Consider the following 21,686-nt stretch of genomic DNA (forward strand, 5'->3'; position numbering starts at 1 on the left):
CTTTTGCTTTAGAAATTTTGTTTGTGCCAAGTAATTGGTTCTGCTGATTAAAAAGAAGTAAAATTAAATTGGTTCACTGTGGATTATATTATAGAACAGAATAATATGACCAATATTAGTGCATTGTTTTAATATGTGTGAAATTTGGTTATCATACACATTTCCCCTGTGATTTTGTGAAGGCTGTTTATATTTATCTGAGTTTCCTTACTCTACAAAGCTTTCCAGGAGTAGCATTAGCGACTGCCTTTTCCTCAGCGACCTGTGAGCAGCTGAGCCCGAGGGGCAGCTGCATGGGCAGGCGGCTCCATGTGGCAGGTCGTGGCCCTCCTTCGGAGCCGTGTTTGTCCCGGGTCCCTGCCCTCCTGGGTCTGACACACCGGGAGCGGCGTGCGCAGGGGCAGGAGGCCGGTGTGGTCGCGGGCGTAGTCGCGGGCATGTCGGGAGCACCGCGCTCTGCGGCCTGGGGGGCCTCGCACCGTGTGCTGGAGGGCACCCACACACGTGTTGGGAGCGGGCAGCCAGCTGGGCCGCACCCCTCACGTGTCCACTCCTGTGAGGAGGCAGGTACAGCTGCCATTTGCCCAGTTTTCTGTTTCTGCATAGATGCAGAAGAACCAGGTTTTGTTTTTACTTACTTGTGTGGTTTAGTTGTTTTTCTGCACCGTGAGGCTCAGCAGGCACGGCAGTCCTCCTCCTTACATGCATGCACACGCCTGCCCGCAGGCCGCAGGCCACAGGCCCAGTTGGCCGGGGTCGTGGGAGTGGCTTGTCCCCCTCTCCTCCCTCAGCCGTGCACCCCCGGCCGTGGCGGGCGTGGCTAGTGCTCGCGGTGGCCGGCCCTGGGCGTAGGCATTCTTCATCACGCGGCTCTGTCGGCAGCCACCGCCGGCTGGTTGGAGTTGGCTCACGAAATGAAACATTTTCATTATTCCTGGCCTGGGACGGCGTCAGAACAGATTTGCAAGGCAGCTGGCTGCCCTGGGTTTCTGTGCGGCCGTGCCTGCCGTCCGAGGGAGCTGCTGGGTTCTCACCAGCAGCTCGGGTGTAACAGCGTAGTAGGTCCCAGACTGTACTTTGAAGACGTACTTCCCGTAAAGAAGGTGCGTTGCAAACGTAGCCTCTGGCAGTACAGAAAACCAGCACCCGGAGTTGTTTTTGCCGATGTAAATGTCGCTTGAGCGTGAGGGAAGGAAGACAGTCTCCCGTTCAGTGTTTTCAGTTCTGCCTGAAAGGGTGAGTTTTTCTGTCGGTGGAGAAGCTGAGGTGAGTGTTCGCTGATGGCGTCACGGCAGGGTTTCTGGGCATGAGGGCGTGTCTTCTACAACATGGGGTCGTCACGGCCGTGCTTATCTATCACAGTGCTGTTGTCTGAGTGCCAGACGCGTGTGCCCAGGGGGCCCGTAATACCCCGGCTTCCCCATGTGTGATCCGCACGTAACCAGGGCTTTTTGCAAACACAGGAGCCCAGAGGTTGTGCTGTTAGAGCTCCTCTCCTTCTGATTGTCCCTGCGAGTGGAGTCACAGAGCCTGAGCCCTCTGTCCCGGGCGGGTGCGTGGATGGGGACATGCACACAGGGACGGCTGCCGTCACCTGGAAACTGCCGTCCCTGGGATCCTTGATCAGCACTAGGCTGTAATGAGTTAACTGTGGTCAACCTCACACAAGGTAGCCTGTAGCCACATAACAGGCAGGAGGTGCCTGGGTTTCCTTCTCAAGGTTGCCTTAGGGTGAGTCCTCGGCCCCTTTCTGTGGTACCTGGTCCCAGGGCTGGGCATCAGGGTTTGAGGACACCCTGGGTCTCGCGTGGCACGTGGCGGTTGGCCCCTGAGCCTCCCCTGCCTCCCCAGCTCCCCGCCCCCGCCTGGTACATAGAAGGTGCTCAATAAATACCTATGAGGTGATTGGCCACAGGCTCCACCACTGTTAAGTGATGGTACGTGAGAAGACTTCCAGAAGCAGATACACACACGTTAAAGGTAAAGCAAGTCAGGAGCAGCTTTGCTCTCGGGACAAAGTTTTGTGTTCCTTCCCTTGTATTTCCTAAATTAGATTCCAGCTGTTCATGAGTAGTGCAGTTAGGCAACAAAAATACTTAGAACGACAAGAGGAAGTGACTACACGGGACCCCTCCTTCACAGGGAGCGCAGCCCTGCCCCCCCTCGCTCCTGGTGGGTGCAGAGCGTGTCCCCTGCAGCATCTGCAGGCAGTCCCCGGCGGCCTCTGCCAGCTGGAAGATGTGTGCACAGCTGTCTGGGGAGCCCCGGGGGGAGTGGGGACAGGCGGGCGTGAGGGGCTGCCTCCATGCCCCCCACCCCCCCTTCCATGTGGGGCCTGGACCTCGAGAACAAGAGGGTGCTGCCCAAACCTGTTTCTAGATGAAAGCAGGACACAATAAAGTAGAATGACTGTGGCAGGTGTTAGCAGTGGGGACAGAGGTGCAGATGGACTTAGTGGGGACGCCTCCCAGAGAGGGCTCAGATCAGACACCTGGCAAGGGGCAGCTGCCTCGCGTGAGCGTGCGTGCGCGTGTGGTGGGGAGAAAGTGAAAGAACCTAGATTAGCGAATCCTACAGAGATAAAATCTAACCAGTGTGCCTTTAAACCTTTGCCACCAAAATGAATATGTTTCAAAATAGATTTGTGCGTTTTTGCTTTTTTTGGCAGGGAAATGAACACTGCGGATTAACCAGTAGACACACAGCAGCCTGCTGGTTAAGGGCTTGTTTTGTGACCAACCTTGTCCTGTTTATCTGGGGCTGATGACTGCCAGCCCCTGATACTAGCTGGGCTGAGGGGGCCTTGTGGTGGTGACGGCTGCCGGTGTGCAGGCCGCGTGTGCCGAGGCCTGGCAGGTGTGGGGCTAGATTGTGAGTCCAAGGACAGGGACTGCGTGGGTGCGTGTCTGACGTCTCAAAAGACGGATGAATACAAAGATGCACGTATTTATGTATACATGTGTATCTGTTTGCGCTTAATGGACTTTAAGTATTTTACACATTTTAGATTTTTCTTTAGTGTTTAAATGTTAAGATACTCAAATGTGAATGGAAGGGATTTTCCCAGTGACAAAACAGTAACTTTTTTGTGAGAAGACAATTTTGGGGAGCTATCTTGACCGGCACCCTGCTCCAGCAGCCTGCTCCTGGGGTGGGAGTCCCAGGGCTCCATGGCAGCACACCTTTCCCTGCCTTGTCTGGGGCTGGGTGTGCGGAGCTGGCTGTCCTGTTGCTGATGCCCTGTGTGTCCAGGTGTCTGGCTGCCTACATCCTCCAGGACCCTGTGCAGACAGGACCGGGTGGAGCTGCAGGTGGTCCATCGCTCATTCCACCAGAGTTTGGGCCTTCAGTCTCCCGTCTGCATTGGGCGGTACTTTCGGGAAAGTGAGCCCATCTGGGATGCTCTTGTTTGGGTAGAAGGGCCTTGTGGAAGAGGACAGTGGAGTGCCGGTGCCATCTGGTTCTGGGTGGGTCACGCTGGCTGCTTCTTGGTTCCCACTTCTGCTCCAGCAGTCATGGGCCCAAGTGAGCTTTCATTGCCCGGGAAACGCACACCCAAAGCCCAGCATCGGCCTGTCCCCTCAGTGCAGCGAGGGGACACTGGACGCGGTCCCTGTGGTGTGCCATGTCTTCACCGTGACTCCCCTGTCACACTTTTCTCTTATTGGATTTAAATGTATGTGGGAAGAGGTGCTTGTTTTGTTTGTGCTTTAAGAATTAATGGACTCGAATAGTGGTAAGACAGCTATGGGGAAGAGCCCACTGTTTCGTATTAGATCAGCTTAGACCTTCTTGCCTTTTTGGAGGCGAAATGGGGAATTTTATTATGCTTTGTCTTCAGTCTTCCTGAATAGAATTACCATGTGCTGACATCACCTGGGATTTCAAGACACTGAATCTTGCCTCAGTTTGCCGCCTTACTGGGCTTTTAGGGTCTCACTGCAGGGCACTTATTCTTACTAATCTTTAAGAACACAGTTTAGAAGGGGACCTCCCAGCGAAGTGGCACCAAGTGCGGATTGTTTCTCAAATCTGATAGTGAAAGTGTCTGTGTAGAAAAAGATTAGCTATCTAAACTGGATTTCCGTGATAATCATATACTTCTGTAAATTTTCCCAGTTGTTAATATTAAAACGTAACAGACTTAATAAATTTTTTCCAACATCCTTGATTTGTACATCTTAGTTGTGTGGGGAAATCAAGACATGATTTGATTGAGGAGAAGCTTACCAGTGGCCTGAATGGAAATCTGATTGAGCCACAAGAAAGTGTGTAGGGGACAGAACGTTCTAGACCTGAGGACTGGTGGCCGGTGGCTTGCTGATGAGAGAATGCATTGACGTGTGAGCGGTGGCCTCTGCAGACTGTAATTGTTGGAGGGCTGGATATGTTTCGGCTCCCAGTGGCTGAGCTGGGCGTGAATGGTTCTCCTCTGCTCTTCCCTCCTCCAGTTCCGCCTGTGATCATTAAAGAGTGGGCAGCTTACAAGGGGAAATCGCCGCAGACGCCAGAGCTGGTGGAAGCGCTTGCCTTCAGGGAGTGGACCTGCCCCAACTTGAAGCGGCTGTGGCTGGGGAAGGCGGTGGAAGACAAGAACCGCAGGATGAGGGCCTTCCTGGCCTGTATGAGGTCAGACACGCCCGCCATGCTCAACCCGGCCAGCGTGCCCACCCACCTCACGGTGCTGTGCTGCGTCCTACGGTAGGCGGGCCGGCGCCCCAGACGCCGTGCGTGTGAATGCGGAGCGGTCCCCCTCCCGTGTTCGCCTGATGGAGATGCAGTGTGCGTTGGAACTGATCCTGTGTGGCATGTTGATGGGATGGCTGTATGTGTGTACTGTATGTAAACATCATACTGATTTTAAACAGAATTTCTCCCTTAAACGTTAGAGATGTTGAAGGCTGTGCGTGTTATGTGTCGTTTGGAGTTCTGAAGGGCAGAGGTAGCTCTTTTAATCACGTGTAGATCGGTACGGACTTGTGGTTATCTGTTTTCTTCCTAGGGTTATAACCTGATGTATCCTTGTTTATTTGGTTGCTCAGATTGTTCCAGCTCAGGCCTCGGGGCTCATTCGGTGGGCTCTTGTGTCCTCTGTGCCCCCAGCACATTCTTGCTTTCTGGTACCACAAGATGCCTGCTTCGCTCTGGACCCTGCCTTCTCCAGGGGTCCGGCTCCTGCCCCTTGGAGAGGGATCGAAAACCCGGATCTGGGCCTGCATGCTGGCATGCCCTCAGCCGACGGGTCCCGGATGCCTGTGTGGACACTGTTGGTGTTGGGAGTTAGTTCGTGCTGGCATGCATAGCTGAACTAGGTTCATTAGTTTTTTGAACCAATTTCCAACTTAGGAAAAGGTTGCAAGTACAGTACGAAGAGCTTTTTTTGTTTTAAGAGTTTAATTTTTTTGATTGAAGTGTAATTAATATACGTTATATTAGTTTCAGGCGTACAACGTATTGACTCAGCAGTCGTGTGTATTATCAGTGCTCACCACACACACAGACTCCTAATACGGAGAAGAAACTGGTGGTTGCAGAGCAGGAGGTGATGGGGGCGGGCAAAATAGAGCCTTTTTTAACCCACATACTGGAGTGTGGTTTTCGAACAAACAAGGGCATTTTCTGATACAAGCACAATGTAGTCATCAGGATCGACATCATGCCTATTTCTGTCTAACTTCAGGGTCCGTTTAAGAGCCTCTGTTTGTGTTTGGAGGTAAAGTCCTGTTGGTTTTTCCGCCAAACCCTGAAGGTGCAGCAGCCCTTCAGTTGCTGTGGTCTTGCGGGGGCTGTGTGCCTGCACCCTGACCGTGAGGCGGGGCAGGTGTCCACAGGCTTCTCCAGTGGGGCCGCTGTGTCCCCTGTGTAGCTAGGACACGTTCCGTGGGAGGCTGTTTGTGTAAACACTCCATTCCTCCTCAGACCTCCGTGGACTCACAGCTTCTGCCTTCTTCAGGGGCCCCTAGGCCACTCCTGCCATCACGAAATCTGGTGCTTCATTGTCACTGGCTGGGGCCGTGTCGGCCTGGCCTGTGTGTTCTCCTGATGGGTCTCCATCATCCTAGGAGCACCACCCTTCTCTTTCTCCAGGCAGCCCTGCTTCCTAGGGGTGGAGACGGCCTCCCAGGCCCTCCCAGGGTGTTTCTGGTAAGCAGGTGCCGCATGCCTTTGGACCCTTCCCACGGGGCGGCCTCTGAGCCTGGCATCAGAGCCTGGGGGTCCAGCCCTGTGTGTCCCTCCTCCCTGGCCCCTGACTCCCCTGTTTCTCACCCTGGGCTGAGGACGGGACAGAGCTTTAGTCGATGTTCATTTCCTGACGTTTCTTAAATTCATCACAGGCTTTAAGGTCAGTGACTCATGTAGAAGCCTCTCCTTCTCTAAACTGGGGTTGGCACAAGCGTATTGAGGATTGGTTCGTGGGAGAGACTAGATTTTTGTTTCCAGTCTTCTGTTTTCCTCAAATGGAAAATTCATTTATGGACCTGTTTTTATCAGTAAATATATATGTAGCCAAACATTAGAGATGAAGATTTTCGATGCTCTAAGATCAAATTAGCAAGAACAAATTTAGTTGATTGTATTTCTCTCTTCCAAGTTTGAATTGGTGTGTGGCCTTTACCCCAGTGGACAGCTGACCGTCCCATCAACCTGGAGAGAGGATGCCACCTGCCACACCCAAGGCTGCCCTCCTCTCCTGGTCTCTGTCCTTGTCCTCGTGGCCACTCCTTGGCCATCACCCCAGGCCTTTGTAAAGTCTTCCAGATTTCAGGATTGTCCTGGTCCCCATTTTTAAGACAATCTTTATGGTTGTTTATAGAAAATATACTCATTTTAGAACTTGGGACGATTAGTAAATGTGATTGGCCATGTCACGAGAGGCTCTAGCACTCTGGTGGGAGGCAGGTGCCTTGCTTGGCTGTGGAGATGGGCAGACACCTGGGGTTTCTTGCGTGGAGAGCCTCTCACGGTTTCAGGTCCTATAGAGGTAGAGCTGGTTGAGGAGACAAAGTCAGGAAGAGGTGAGAGACTGCGGTTCACAGGACAAGTCCCCGGGGGCTTGGGGGCCTCCTGTAAGCAGGCTGGTCCACTTCCACTAGGAGAGTCTGTTCTACCTTCTGCATTTTGGGCTTGGGGACAGGCAGGTGACAGACGCACTGCATGGTCCCCTTTGGCTCCACGGTACGACCTCAGGTCATGGGGGTGGGCTGAGTCGAGGCCTCACAGTTTGGAGGGGGTGGTGCGTGGAAGGGCCAGGAGGAGGGGTCAGGGTTGATGTGTGCTCCTGAGGCCCTGGGGTCGGGCCTAGGTCCCGGGAGGGGAGGTGATAAGGCCCTGTGGGTGCCCAGCAGATGACCGTTCCTGGACAGAACCGGTTCTGAACTCAGGTTCGGCAGCTCGCCTCTCAAAAATCAACGTTCAAGAGACAAGTGATGGTGGGAAAAGAGAGGTCGCTTTATTCAGAAAGCCAGCAACCGGGGAAGAGGGTGGATTAATGTCTGGAAGGCCACCATCCCCGTCCAGGCCAAGCGGGAGGGTCTTAGAGGGGGAGGTGCAGGGAATGGGGAGGGGGCTGTGAGCGGGAGACACGGTGCCCAGGCAGTCGGCTCTATGTCCACGGGACCCTGACAGACTTGCTGGCCTCCGTGGCAGGTATTTTTGAATGTGGTCTGGCCTTATCTCTTGGGAGAGACTGGTCCTTCACTCTCAAGGCCAGTGATCTGCAAATCCAAGGAGAGCAGGTTAGTTTGCTGCAGACGGCGACATCGGGCAGCAAGAGGGGCGCGTAAGCCTGAGGCCGCTAACCCTTGGCTGTGGTGGCCGCGTGGGGCAGGGCTGGGGGTCGGCCACAGGGCTTCCCTTTCTTTTTCTCTTTCCTTGTTTTTCCTTTTTGGGTTTTGTTCGTTTGTTTTGCATAACTTCGAACTTGAGCAAATTGTGAGAGGGGTTTGAGGAGTTTGCGGCTGTCCTTCACCCAGACTCCCTCCACACGCCCTTGAGTGGAAGTTGTGGGTGCGATGCCTCTGTCCCTGAGCTCTTGGGTGTGTGTTTCTAAAAACAAAGACACTGTCAAAATCAGAGAAGTCATCTTAGTTCAGCTCGTGCATATGTCTCTGTGAGATTTTGCCTGCTGTCCAGTGATGTGCATCAGCAACAGGAGATCGCTGCTCGTGCTTATGTTCAGCTGCCAAGTCTCTTCCAGTCCTGGAAGCGTCTGGGCTTCCCCTGGGTTGATGCGGAGCGAACACTGGCTTGTCTGCAGATGTTCCGTCTTGTGGACAGCACGTGAACTAACGGGGCAGCAGCTTCAGGAAGCTGTCCGTACAAATGGGTTCCCAGACCTTGGCTGCCGCTCGTCTGCCCCTGACTAGACTGTTTCTCGGTCCGTGTGTTCCAGTGTCTCTTTCCAGTGAGGTTGGTTCCTGCCTCCAGGATCTTGATGCCTGTGTCCCTTCTGGGGCACTTGACAGTGTGACAGCAGGGGGGGATGGGAGGATGGCAGCCAGATCTCTAGAACCATCCTCACGAAGGGGGGGTGGGGTGGGGTGCACACCTGAGCCGAGGTTCCGTGTGGGAGTGGAGCGAGTGTTCAGAACAGGGCGGAAGGCGGCTTTTCCAGCGTACAGCCAAGACAGGCCCTCATCCCAGCGCGCTCACGTTCTCCTGAGCAGCGGGCTGGCTTCCGTCCTGGTGGGACTCAGGTCAGTAGGTAGGTAAGGGGGTGGAGGTCTTGAGCCCCCAAGCGAGACGCAGACAGTTGGTGGCAGCTGTGCCTGCCCGCACCCTAGGAAGCATAGCCTTCCCAGGAGGGTCACACAGGGACCTGCCTCTGCCTGGCCCCACAGACAGCCTCCCGCTGTCTGCTCATGTGGAGTGGCGTGGCAGGCAGGCGGGGGAGCAGGCCAGGCCATTGTCCGTCACCTTTACTGATGACCGTGGGCATGGCCTGTGTGGTGTGGTTGAGTCCGACCTGTCCGCACATGCCTCGCTCCCTTGTGTGTCCAGAAAGAGAGAGGTGAATGCTGGTTCTGTGAAAATGTGAATAGAAAGCCAAACGGGGGACATACCAGGGATTCTAACCAAAAACATTGTTGTTCAGCTAAACTGACTTTGGAGAGTCTTTGCTGCCAACAAAACCAGTCTGTCCCCAAGACGGCCTTTTTTCTCATTCATCATTTTAAAAGGAACGGGGGACGGGTGCTGGGAGAGGTGTTTGTGTCTGGTGGGCGCACAACGCTGAGCGGGTCTTAGGCCAGCGCTGTCCACGTGCACGTGCTCACGATGGCAGGTCTCGTGTTCTGCGCGTTTCATCACGATACAGGAGCAGCCAGGTGTGCAGCTGGAGTTTGTACACGGAGCAGTGTTTCCCACGGCCACTGCTGTCCGAGTGGGGGCCTTCGTGCACACCCGCTGTCTCGAATCGAGCCCAGACGCAGACCGTAGTCCCCCAGGCACACGGCACCCACCCCCTGCAGGGCTGCGGTGTTCATCCCTGCGGACATCGACCGCTCAACCAAGTGAAGCTTACATCTCCGTTAAAGACATCCAGCTAAATCTAAATACCATACAGATGCAGCGTCTACCGTTTGTTTGCCTTGAAATTTCTTCCTCGCACCATGTAATGTTCCTGCAAAGCACGTAAGCTCTGCCGCCGTGTCCCCATCTCTCAGGTGGGGCGGGGTAGCCCCTGCCCTGGGGTTGCTGGGGCCGCGGGGCTTGGAGGTGGTATGTGCCTGTGTAGACCGGTCCCTGGTACCGGTTTTTATTGAAAATACTTCTCCTAATCTGCTGGATGGAACCTCCTTTGTTGCCTGTTCACTCACGTTCCCGTGGAGGAATATTGATTATTACCAAAATAGGGCTCCACACCACCTTGTTCCTCCTTTTGTTGACTTAGATTTTAAGCTCTGAGAGAACTTCCTCAGGAGACAGGACTGGAAGGAGCTTTGTGAGGCATGTCACGGCTGTCTCTGCTCCTTTTGAGCCACCCATCAGAGGTCACAGAGGGGTCTGTCACCCCAGGTTATTTTTAGCAATCAGCGGCAACTTGACTGGGTCGTCCTTCAGGTTTGCCAAGTGCAGGACTGGGGCCCTCGGGCTCTTGCGGAGCCTCAGGCCGGGGCTGGAGTTGTCATGGAGGCAGGGCTTGTGGCGAGGTGAGTAAGGAAGAAGACCATGGATGCCTGGCGGTTCCCAGGCAGATGGCGCAGATGGATGTTTCAGATTTAAAAGTCGGTTTCAGGGGCGCCTGGGTGGCTCATTCGGTTAAGCGTCTGCCTTCGGCTCAGGTCATGATCCCAGGATCCTGGGAACGAGCCCTGCATCGGGCTTCCTGCTTGGCAAGGAGTCTGCTTCTCCCTCTGCCTCTGCCTCACACTCTGCCTACTTGTGCTCTCTCTGTCAAATAAATAAAAATTTAAAAATCTTAAAAGTCGATTTCACCTCCAGCTGCTCACACCAGAGCTGCCCCCGGGAGGTCAGCGTGTCCAAGGGTTGTGGGCACTGGTCTGGAGGCCGTGGTGTCCATTCTGGTCCCTTGGGCCCCGCTCTGTCCCCTCCCCTGGCGCTCTCCTGCGGTGCGGGAGCCTCTGGCGTGCACAGGTCTCCCGCAACACTCGCTCTTCATCAGAAGCTGCGTCTTTTTTATTTGGACCTAGAGTCTGCCTTCCAGGTATCCGGTCTTGAATCGAAATAAATAAATCATGTAAATTGGTGCTTACCTTGTATTTTCAGGGTTTGAATACCTTACCAGAGTGAAGTTGTACCAGAAATCACTGAGCAGCTGCTTTGCAGCGTGTGCAGATGTGGTGTGCTATTTTAATCACTCTGAAAGCAAACACTGTGTTGAGCCCAGGGGATGAGACACACGTTTGTAGCTGGTATCATGCGGTGCGCATAAAGACACTGGGGGAGCACTCTCGGTGGTCCCCCCCGCCCAGCGCATGTCATCTGAGTGTCCCAAGAACCTGGATGCCAGGTTGTGTGTGTGACTGGTGACCGCTCCATCCTGACACCAGACCCTCTCTGTCCACCTGTAGGTATATGGTGCAGTGGCCTGGAGCACGGATCCTGCGTCGCCAGGAGCTGGACGCCTTCCTGGCTCAGGCGCTGTCCCCCAAACTCTATGAGCCTGACCAGCTGCAGGAGCTCAAGGTAATGGACAAGCCTCATTCCTTGTGTTGGGAAGCGTTGCTTCGGACTTCTGTGATGAGGGCTGACCTCACCGGGCAGAGCCGCTCAGAGCGCTAGACTAGAACCGAGCTGCGGACCTGGGAGCCTTCAGGGCAAAGGCAGTATCCTTCCGGGTGATGGAAACCGTCAAGTCAGCTTCTATCCGATAGAGGTTTTCCCTCGTTACCAGGGGGCGTTTACTCTTATTTTCACATCAGGAAGTAAACTTGCTTTTGTTTCAGGTGGGGACCCCGAACCCCAGGGAGGGCTTGGTCTTCAGGATTTTCTCACATCTGGCCAGGATTCTTTTCTCATTTCGTTCTGTTGTTCCTAATAACAGCATTCGTTTTCTCTAAAAAATAGTCTTGGCCCTCCTCGATTGTAAACCCCTTTAAAAGGCCACTTGAGGAACAGTTACGCCATCATCCCTGTGCCCCTTTTGCTTAGCATTTAACATCGTATTCCTTTTAAGTTTTCCTTCCAGTAACTCCTTTTGTTCTTTATTGTTTTGGCAACGTTAATTTTCTCCAAGTGGTCCCCTGATTTTTCGGGGTGCTTATCTTTTCAGTGCACTTGGGTTAGTCGCTGTGTTCGCACAGCTGTACTCGCTTTCTATAATGTCTGTACTAAACTTTAGAAAGTTTAAGACTTTCCAGAGTTAGCTAAATCAGTGGATCTACCTTTTCTTTTTAATGTACAGGGTTTTTGTTTTTTTTTCCCTTGACATAGTTTTGTTTTGTTTTGTTTTTGTTTTTTAATACTTGATTTGTAATCAAATAATCTCTTTTGACAAATTGCCTTCACTTTTAGATCTTTTAGCCATTCTTTATGAAGGCATTCTTTCCCTGCAGGGCTGTTTGGGGCTCGCTTTATAGATACTCAGTATTCCACAGTTGGGGCCCAATCAATGTCTGGTTCCCCTGAATTATTTAGTTATATTCAGTAATTTGGTGTTGAGTGGCCCTCGACTGTGCAGAGCCCTGGGTCACACGTGGTCGCCCTAGGCTTCTGATGACTTCGACACAAGCTAATAAATAAGACAACAAAACTTAGAACCCACCCCAAATTATATTCTTTACTTTGCAGATCAAGCTTTTCTGTTTGTTAGACAGAAATTATTTTTATTTGTAATGTTTTTGAATTTAAGTTTTCGTTCTAGAGTATTTGGCTGGGTGTCCCCAAAAGGCTGGCTCTCAGCGCAGGCTCTCGCTTGCGTGCCCCCGGCTGGTGGTGCCATAGCTCTGTCTTCGTCCCCAGCCTGTGCTCAGGGGTGTTGTGAATACTTTGACTAGCGTGTGGTGCCATCCCTCTACCTCTACTTCCTGTTTCTCTTATTTAGATTATTACATCAGTATTGACATCCCAGTTCTGAAAATCAGACCGCCAGGTATCAGGTATGCCCACCAAGCCTTACTCACCATCAAGTTGCTTTTCCTCAAAGTTCATCTTCTCTCCCATATCCTTTTCATTTTGGATCAACACACAGGGTGTAACTTTTGAAAGACAGCCACACCCTAAGCTTTCATTTTGGTTCTTTTGAGGTCTTAGTGCCTTCATGGTTTTCTCCTGATCCTTCCTCTGAAGCCAGGTGTTTCTAGAGCTGTGTTTAGAAAGACCCATTTTATGTGCAGTGACTTGAGGCCTGCCACTGTCCCTTCGGCTCTTGCTGGTCTGGAGGTCCGCCTTCCCTTCAAGGACGGCCTGCACTGCTGGCACTTCACTCCAAGCAGCCCAGATTCCGTGGAGCTGGAAGGGGGACATAGTATTCACTGGGGGGAAAGGTAGTTTTTTGTTTTTTGTTTTTTTAAGATTGAGGATTCTCTCAGCTATCAGATCGAGAATTGATAGGAATAATCATTATTTAAATGCTACAGAAATCCCTAGGCAAAGCTGAGAGTCCTCAAATTCAGTGATAGAAAAGTTAATTTTTAAATTGCTTTTTCATTTAACCATTAAAATTTGTTATATATCGAAAGCAAGGATGATGCTTTTCCGTGAAATGCCATTTCACTGTTTGGGATATAGTCAACTCTTGATTTTGGTGGTTGTCTTAGGGGCCTCTGTCCAGTTTGTGGATTGCCCAGACCCTATTTTTTTTCTCCCATTTTTGTCCATTCTATGCTTTTTAGAATAAAAAGGAGAAGAAAAATAAAAGACCCGGTTCTGACTTTGGCCTCTCGTTGGCTTTTCTGATGGGAGGTTTGGTGGGGAAAGATGTTGAAAGCATTAATTTAGAATGACTTTGTAGGAGTGCTTGTCTGTGGGTGCTCAGTCTGCCCACCGTGACCGTGAACAGCTGCGTGTCCGGCGTGGCTCCTCGCAGATGTGGTCTACAGGGATCAAGGGCCCTTGTTTTCCCTGCTGTATTTTTTAGGTGCTTCTCTTAGGCTACCCGCATGAAGGTAGTGGTGAAGGTAAATCAGCGCTGACCCTGTGCCTGGAGGAAGGCGGGGAAAGGGTCGGGAGAAGGACTTTTGTACAGGCTCGATATTTATCCAGTTTCTTTCTCTCCTGCTCTTGATGTCCTTATAATTGCTTTAAATTCTTGTAACAGTTTCGCCTACTCAGTGCAGAACATAAAAGATGGAGGAGGAGGAGCTCTACGACTGGATCAGGCCCCTGTGGCGCCTGTAAGAGTCAGGGTGCGTGCAGGTGAACATGGCCAATCAGAGGACGGGTCTGCGGCCCGGCAGAGAGGTGCTGGGGAGCAGCCTCACTGGCATTTGGTTCTTGAGCTAATTGGGCAGAGGCTGAATTCGTATTTGTATTTCCTATAAAGTCAGAGAGTTGTGTCACTTTCTCTAGTTGAGGGACTTTGGATACTGCTGACGATTTTCTCTTCCTGGGTGTAAGGGAGTGAGGCTGGGATGCAACTATCGCAGCTCTACCCGCGACCCAGGGATCAGACTCCGGTGCTGCCGATGACCGGTGTTAGGACCCTGAGCACTCTGTGACTCCGTGTCCCCCTCTGTAAAGTGGGGTGCTAGGAGAGGTGTGTGTGTTGCACAGCGGTCGAGACGTAAACAAGATAATGCATGTGAAAATGCGCACAGCAGTACCCGATACATACGTGTCACGGTCCCTGTGGGTGTTACGTAGCATTATTTGTGTAATTAGCATGTAGGGAAGGAAATACAAAACACTGTGTGAAGTAATTTAGAAAACTGTTTGGACGAGGCAAGGTCTGCACGGCAGTTGAGATTTTATTTACATTATTTAAACAGCGTTTATTTTGAGAATTTTTTCTGTGAAATTATGGTAGTTGTTGTTAGTAAAACTAAATGACTTGATAATCATTTTTGAAACCCATGCAAACGGTTCTTTCACTGATGGTGAGTCTTTTTAGAATAAGTAGATATGTGTGTGGGTGAGGCTGACTCCCCACACCTCCCGTCAGCTGCCCGGGAGAGCCCTCCACGTCTGCCCGCCAGGCGGCGTGGGCTCCGTCCTGCACGTGAGGGGTGGCGTGTGCACGTGGCCGCCACCGGGGACCAGGCGCTGGCAGCAGCTTCCCCAGAAGGCACTGCTGCCCTGCGGGACAACACTGGCCACCCCTGGCTTCCCCGTGGCCCCCTCACTGCGAGGCCACATTCCCAGGGTCAGCTTTCCAGGAGGAAACACTCCCACTTTCTGCTTCGAGACTCTCAGAGGGGAAGGGACTTTTCCACTTCAAGTGAATTCTTTCTCCATTTTGTTCCTCTCTTTCTGTGTTTTCTGCTCATAAATATAAAAATGCACCCAGCCCCATCATGCAGCCCTGCCTGCCCTCAGCCGAGCAGGGTATCCCTCCCAGTGAGGCTGGAGGCTCCAGAGAAGCCGCTCCCAAAGCAGGGGCCGGTGGGCTAGGCTGTGGGCATGGACAGGCTTTTCCAGGTTTGGAAAAATCCAAAAAACAGAGGTTGGAAAACGGCGTTAGCTGATTGTGGGGATGTTGGCACGAAATGGCAGATGCTCATAAATTCATCATTTTCTGGCATGGGCATGACTTTTTTCCTTTTTAATGAAAAGCCAGGGCACCTGCCACTTTTAGGCATTGCTTAGTGGGTGCCCCATAAAGAATGCATTCTTGGGACAGCATCACCTTAGAAAGTAAGCGTGCAGGGCAGGAAGACAGAAGCCAGACAGTGAGAGCTCAGTTCTGGGTAATCCACAAACCAGGTCCTTCGTAGACCGACGATCAAGAGTTGACTGTATCTGTCAGTGGTCCTTGCCCAGCGCACCAGGTGCGAGCAGAGAGGGCGGCAGCACCAGCGGGGGGGCCAGGAGAGATAGTCTGCATGGTCCAGACACAGTGTTTTTGTTGTTGTGTTCTCCATTTATAAGCTATCCATTTCTCCCGAAACATTTGACGGTCTCATTAATGAGTTGCTATCTAAAACATTAACATGTAAAATGATACAAACATGAAGTACAGGTTTTAGAATGAAATTATACTGAGTACTTTTTTAATATAATGACTTGAAAAATGTAGAATCTTACTAGAATGTTCCTTGTGATAATCTTTCTGTTCCTACGTTGGCAGCATGTAGGATCTGCGGTGTGATTTGTTGTCATGCGTGAGTTGTGGACTTCCTGGGCGCTCAGGAGACTGCTGGTAGTCTGTTACTGTGGCGTCAGCCACAGCGCGGTCTCTGTGCGCTGGTACAATGCTTTACAGTTCCACATTGAAATAAGCAGTATGTTTACACAGCGGCGTCTTAAACGTAAATCCGTTAAGTAACATAAAAAGTCTGTGCTCAGGTAGGCCAGCGCTAGGGTCACTGTGCTTAGGGGCGTTTGGTGGAGGGGTGTCCACGTTAACCGTGGAGAGCTGTAGTCAGACGCGAGAAGCGGGGCCTGTCGTGCTCTTACTCCACGGAAATCACTCTTTTCCGTTTAAAGATTGAGAACCTCGACCCCCGAGGCATTCAGCTGTCAGCTCTCTTCATGAGTGGCGTGGACATGGCCCTGTTTGCGAACGACGCGTGTGGCCAGCCGGTGCCCTGGGAGCACTGCTGCCCTTGGATGTATTTTGATGGGAAGCTCTTCCAGTCCAAGCTCCTCAAAGCAAGCCGGGAAAAGACCCCACTCATCGACCTCTGTGATGGTCAGGTCAGTTGCGGGGAACGTCGGTGGGGGGCAGAGAGGAGGGGCTGGCCGCCTCAAACCAGGATGCAGGAACGTGCGCTGGCTCCTGAGCCCGGGCCAGCCCCGCGTGTGCGTGAGTGACCGTGCAGGCCGCGGGCGCCGAGCTCCGGATGTAGAGGTGGCGTGCTGTACCTGCCTGAGCACTCAGTCACCGGACACTGAACCTTGCTCCTGGGGGTCATACGGGGCTGGGTTTCTACCGGCCTCTGGCCACATCTCTGTCAGCAGCTCCATACGCTGCCTTGTTTATGTGTGTTTCTGTTGCCAGACATCTCGATGGACATATATTGCTCACTCACATTGTCCTCGCGGCCGCAGCACTCTAACAGCCTGAACAAAGTGCACGTGACACACGGGCTTTCTCCACAAGGCACATCCCACAGCCTGGCACTTAGGGACACTAGCCAGCACACAGCACGATGCTCGGGCCCATTTCAAACAGCAGAATCACCCACAGAAACACAGAAACGTGGCACTAAGTAGACAGTGTAAAATCTGAAACAGGATGGCAGAGCCCTGGTGGCACCTCCCACCTCACCCTGCTCTGCACGGGTCTGCAGATCGCCACGAGAAGGTCACGAGCACTGATTCGGGGTTTCAGATACATTTCAGCAATAGGTGAATCCACAGACGTGGAACTCGTGGATGAGGAGGGACCATGCTTGTGTGAAATCCTGGTTTAAGCATAAGGTGAAGTCGGCCGTCAGGTGATCTTGTCCCGTTGCACGAAAGAGGCTCACGTTTGCTTCAGGCTTCTAACTACGTATTCTCCCCGAGCCACATGGCTCCCAAGTCAGCCTCAGTCTGAAGACAGATTCATGGGGTGTGCGGGTTTTCAGAGCCTCGGATCAAGAACTGGTGTTGCTGTATGTCTTTGTGGATTTATTAACAAAAGACACTCCAGGCGAATGTTGTAGGTGTTTTTTCACAGTGGGTTTGATGCACATGAGCAGTGTTGGGCGCGTCTGTGTGGTTGACGTTACCCTCTGTGTCTCAGTGTGCTTGGTATCATGCGCAGCACGCACCGGCCTGAGCGCTCAGTCCGTGGGCACTGTCTGCGCTGTAGCGTGACCTGTCTGGACTCAGCTGCTGGTTTCCAGAACCAAAACAGCACTTTCGATTAAGAACTCCTGCGGTAAATGGTTTTGCCTGGAAATAAGCCAAGAAAGCCGGGGTTTAAGTTGATGTTTGTCTGGGATCGAGGTCATGGGAGCGAGAGGGATCTGTTCATTGCGTTTTCAGTCTTGCTTGCCTTCCGTACGAAGTGTGGCTACGCAGACCGTGACTTGTGGGAAGTATGCAGACGTGTCCTGGCAGTTGGCGTGTCTCACTCTGTCCCGTCCGTTCCAATTCAAGTGAAGCCTTGTGAGCCACGTTTTCACGTGCCGGCACTTGACTTGCAGGCTGAGCAAGCTGCCAAGGTGGAAAAGATGCGGCAGAGCATCCTGGAAGGGCTGAACCTCTCCCGGCAGAGCCACCCACTTCCCTTCCCGCCGCCCGCGGCGCTGCCTTTCTACCCTGCCTCCGTGTACCCCCGGCACTTCGGGCCCGTCCCCCCGGCTCAGGGCCGGGGGCGGGGCTTTGCAGGTGAGTGTGCAGGTGCTTTCGGGAGGGACCGGCGGTGTGGGGGGAGAGGCGCACATGCCATGTGCACCACGTGTAGCCCCGTGGTGGCCCATGTCTTGCTGTGCTGGGAACTTGTAATTAATCGTCAGGCTTGTGATGAAGTTTGCAGCACCAGCTTTTCAGGAGAGACCAGTGCAGACTCGACTCCCGAAGCCGTGATGAGGAAGGGAGAGAGGGAAATACAGCCTGCGGCAGAGATTAGGTGTTAGGGTTGGTCGGCTCACGTCTGGGGTGCCAGAGGAGTCCTCTCCGCCAAGGCCACCCTCCCCTCCCCGCCCCCCCTCCCCCCCCCGCCAGTGGCTGAGCCCCTGTGGTTGACAGTTCAGAGTTATTCCAGTGCTGGTGAGGGGGGCTGGGAGACCCCCTTCCTGGCAGCTGGTGGTGTGGGAGCAGCAGCTGGAGGAGACGGGGCCGCTCTGCCCAGAAGTCCACCGGCGGCTCCCCCCGAACCTGCTCCTCATGGCTTCTCCGTCTCTCTCCACCCGGGTCCCACAGGAGTCTGTGGCTTTGGAGGCCCCTATGGGGAGACTGTAGCGACAGGCGCTTACCGTGCCTTCCGAGTGGCAACGGCAGCGGGGCACTGCGGGGCCTTCTCCGGCGGTGACAGCAGCAGGACTAGCAAGTCGCAGGGTGGTAATTATGCCATGCCTTCTCCTAGAGCTTCGCTGCCCCGCCTGGCCCCCTCTGCTGTCCCGGCCCGGCACCGCCTCCCTTCCGCCAGGCCCGCTCCAGCCCCCTCCACCCCCAGGTCTCTGCCTTGCAGCGGGGCCATCGGGTGTGCACATGGCCCGGTGCGCCCGGCCCCAGCATCGCCTCCTGTGCTGGGACAGGCTGCCTGACGGTGCCCGTTGGTGGGCTGCTCCCCCGGCGAGAGAGGACGAGCTGGTGCAGAAGGTTCCGAGGCCGTAGCAGAACTCCTGGCACAAAAACTTTCCACAGACTGTTTCATAGGAAACATTTTTACAGAAAGTTCTAATACCACATATACAAATGAGTTTATTTTAAATTCCCTTCGCTTCTCTTCTTGTATGTGTTAGTCTTACAAGAGAGAAAAAAGTCTTAACATTTAGTTTTGAAATAACGTCTTGTGATTTTGCTGTAATTAGAGCTTGTGACAAGTAGCTTTGTCACATGTCCTGTATTTTGGGACTGCAGAGTTAGACCCGGCCATCCCATCCACATTACAGGGCTCTTCAGATACATTTTTGAGTAACTTTAGGATAGGCAAGTCTTTCTCTCCTGCCCAGGGATGTTTTTCCAGCTCAGCTCCTTGGGGCTGGAGGGAGAGCTCTTCTGGAGCAGTAAAGACTTGCAGGCCAGTGCAGCGCCCCCTACCCCCCCCCCAGGGCTCTGGGGCCATTTCTCCCCCTCACCGGCCCCGCATGCCCCTCTCCTGCCTCCCACCGGCGCTTTTCTTCCTGCCCACGCCATGCAACATGCAGTGACTCGTGCTCTCTGCTTCACCATTGGCTTCAGCTCCGTGCACCCCTTGTCTGGACACTCATGTCAGTGTGCAGTTGGGATACAACTCTGGGTGGGCTGGTGGCTATGGACACTGTGGGGTCAGAAGTAGTTTCTTGAGAGGCGCCTGGGTGGCTCAGTTGGTTAAGCGACTGCCTTCGGCTCAGGTCATGATCCCGGAGTCCCGGGATCAAGTCCCACATCGGGCTCCCGGCTCGGCGGGGAGCCTGCTTCTCCCTCTCATCCTCCTCCCTCTCATGCTCTCTGTCTCTCATTTGCTCTCTCTCAAATAAATAAATAAAATCTTAAAAAAAAAAAGTAGTTGTTTCTTGGGCTGAAATGGCAAGGGGAACCTGTTTCATAACTTCCCCCAAATTGTGTCTGGAGCTCAGCTCTGCATTGTCTAGTGGAGTAACCGTCGGCCACCGTGGCTCTTGAGCACTTGACCTGGGCTCGTCCAAGCTGAGCTGGGCCCTAAACACAATATACACATCCAATTTTAGACCTAACATAGAAAAAAGAATACAAAATATCTAATTAGTAGTTTTTACATTGATCACACATTGAAATAATACTATTTGGGATATATTGGGTCAAATAAAACATTATCGAAACCTATTTCATCTGTTTTTGTATTTTTTCAGTGTGGCTGTTAGGAATGTGAGGCTTGTCGTAGATCTGCTTGTGGGCTGTGTGTCAGCCAACTGTCACGTTGAACACCTGGATGATGGAGAGTGTGTTAGAACCCATTCCATCTGCCAGGAAAGAAGAAGCCTGAGGTTCTGTTCTGCTTGGTTTTTATCAGAAGTTTTGCTGTCAGTTAGTTGAGAATTTTCTTAGTTTAGTCAGAAAACCTTAGAAAATGCAGGCTGTATGTAGCTAATAGAAGTTAATGAATACAGTGGATGTTTGTGACCCCACGTAAAGGAATTCTAATTTAACAATACAGTGAGAAATAGCAGCCACGTTTACTGGTTAACTTCTGTAATGTTTGGTGAAGGCAGGAGACTTGGAAGCAGTTATGGGAAGAGAAAACATTGAGTTTGCAGGTGTCCACCTTGGTGGTGAAGGGGGTTCCTGAGCACCCAGTGGCAGCACTTTCTTGAACCTATTTCAGGCTAAAAGCCTTGCACAGTTTGCATTTGTAGCTTTTCAATTGCCATGAGTTCTATGAATAGCCAACATGTTTGCTGACTCTCAGGTGTATTTTTAACAACAGTTAAAACCATTAAAATCAGGGCGCCTGGGTGGCTCAGTTGGTTAGGCGACTGCCTTCGGCTCAGGTCATGATCCTGGAGTCCCGGGATCGAGTCCCGCATCAGGCTCCCTGCTCAGTGGGGAGTCTGTTTCTCCCTCTGACCCTCCTCCCTCTCATGCTCTCTGTCTCTCATTCTCTCTCTCTCAAATAAATGAATCTAAAAAAAAAAAGAAAAAACAAAAACCATTAAAATCAAATGATGTGCACATAGATACTTTATGTAATAAATAAGTCTTCACAAAACAAGGGAAGGGGGTTTTATATGAAACGTAAACCACAATTGAAAAGAAGTTGCTTGCTTGTTTTTGCTATTTTTAATTCTGTGATTGTCAAGATTTGTTCTATTTTTTCTGCAGGAATCCAGCCAATACCTTCTCAGGGAGGGAAGCTAGAGATAGCTGGCACTGTGGTTGGCCACTGGGCTGGGAGCAGACGGGGCCGTGGGGGCCGTGGGCCTTTCCCCCTACAGGTAGTTTCTGTTGGAGGACCAGCAAGAGGGTAAGTTCTGAAAATGTGTTTGTATTAATAAGAAAACAGCCTCTTCTTCCAATTATGACTTTACTAGGAACATTTTTATATCATTAGATACATTCTTTGATGTCCCAGTTTGTGGTTACAAAGGATTCCATTATATATAGTATTATGTAGTTGTTTTAACCATTATTAAATAATTATGCACACATTATTCAATTAACTGTTTTTCAATATTCAAAAAAAGTAACATTTTTGAAGTGTGTTGTTTTTCAAATTGAATGCACTGGATATGGACCAAAACCATAAGATTGATTTCTTGGAATGTTGGGATAAATCCATGGCGTGACACAAGTTGACTGCATGAGATGGACGTCATTTTAAATGCCTTAGCTGTCTTAGCAGATTCAAGCCTGTGTGCTTCTGTCATCTTCTATCCATTCAGGCGTCCAAGGGGAGTTATTTCCACCCCGGTGATCAGAACGTTTGGAAGAGGTGGACGGTATTATGGCAGAGGCTATAAAAACCAGGGTGTGATTCAGGTAATCCGCAACTCGGGGCGGTGGCGCACTCTGAG

The 21,686-nt window shown here is 52.0% G+C and overlaps 1 protein-coding gene across 6 annotated transcripts in view; it reads left to right on the forward strand.

Annotated features, from left to right (window-relative positions):
• FAM120A (family with sequence similarity 120 member A) overlaps positions 1-21,686 on the forward strand; it is a 92,389-nt gene that overhangs the window by 62,766 nt on the left and 7,937 nt on the right. For 3 of the 6 annotated variants that reach the window (XM_045882103.3, XM_064578967.1, XM_045882098.3), the window contains 7 exons: positions 4,452-4,701; positions 11,034-11,148; positions 16,048-16,257; positions 17,697-17,880; positions 18,415-18,552; positions 20,995-21,136; positions 21,555-21,651. In XM_045882103.3, the coding sequence (XP_045738059.1) occupies positions 4,452-4,701; positions 11,034-11,148; positions 16,048-16,257; positions 17,697-17,880; positions 18,415-18,552; positions 20,995-21,136; positions 21,555-21,651 (1,136 nt within the window). Of the gene's footprint in view, positions 1-4,451; positions 4,702-11,033; positions 11,149-16,047; positions 16,258-17,696; positions 17,881-18,414; positions 18,553-20,994; positions 21,137-21,554; positions 21,652-21,686 lie in introns of those variants that run through there. The other 3 variants (XM_045882099.3, XM_045882102.3, XR_010407547.1) reach the window with 3 other exon arrangements.

This window comes from Mirounga angustirostris, unplaced genomic scaffold, assembly GCF_029215605.1.
Source record: "Mirounga angustirostris isolate CCGP_5_RB_7025 unplaced genomic scaffold, mMirAng1.0.hap1 SCAF_15, whole genome shotgun sequence".
Classification (NCBI taxonomy): Eukaryota; Metazoa; Chordata; class Mammalia; order Carnivora; family Phocidae; genus Mirounga; species Mirounga angustirostris.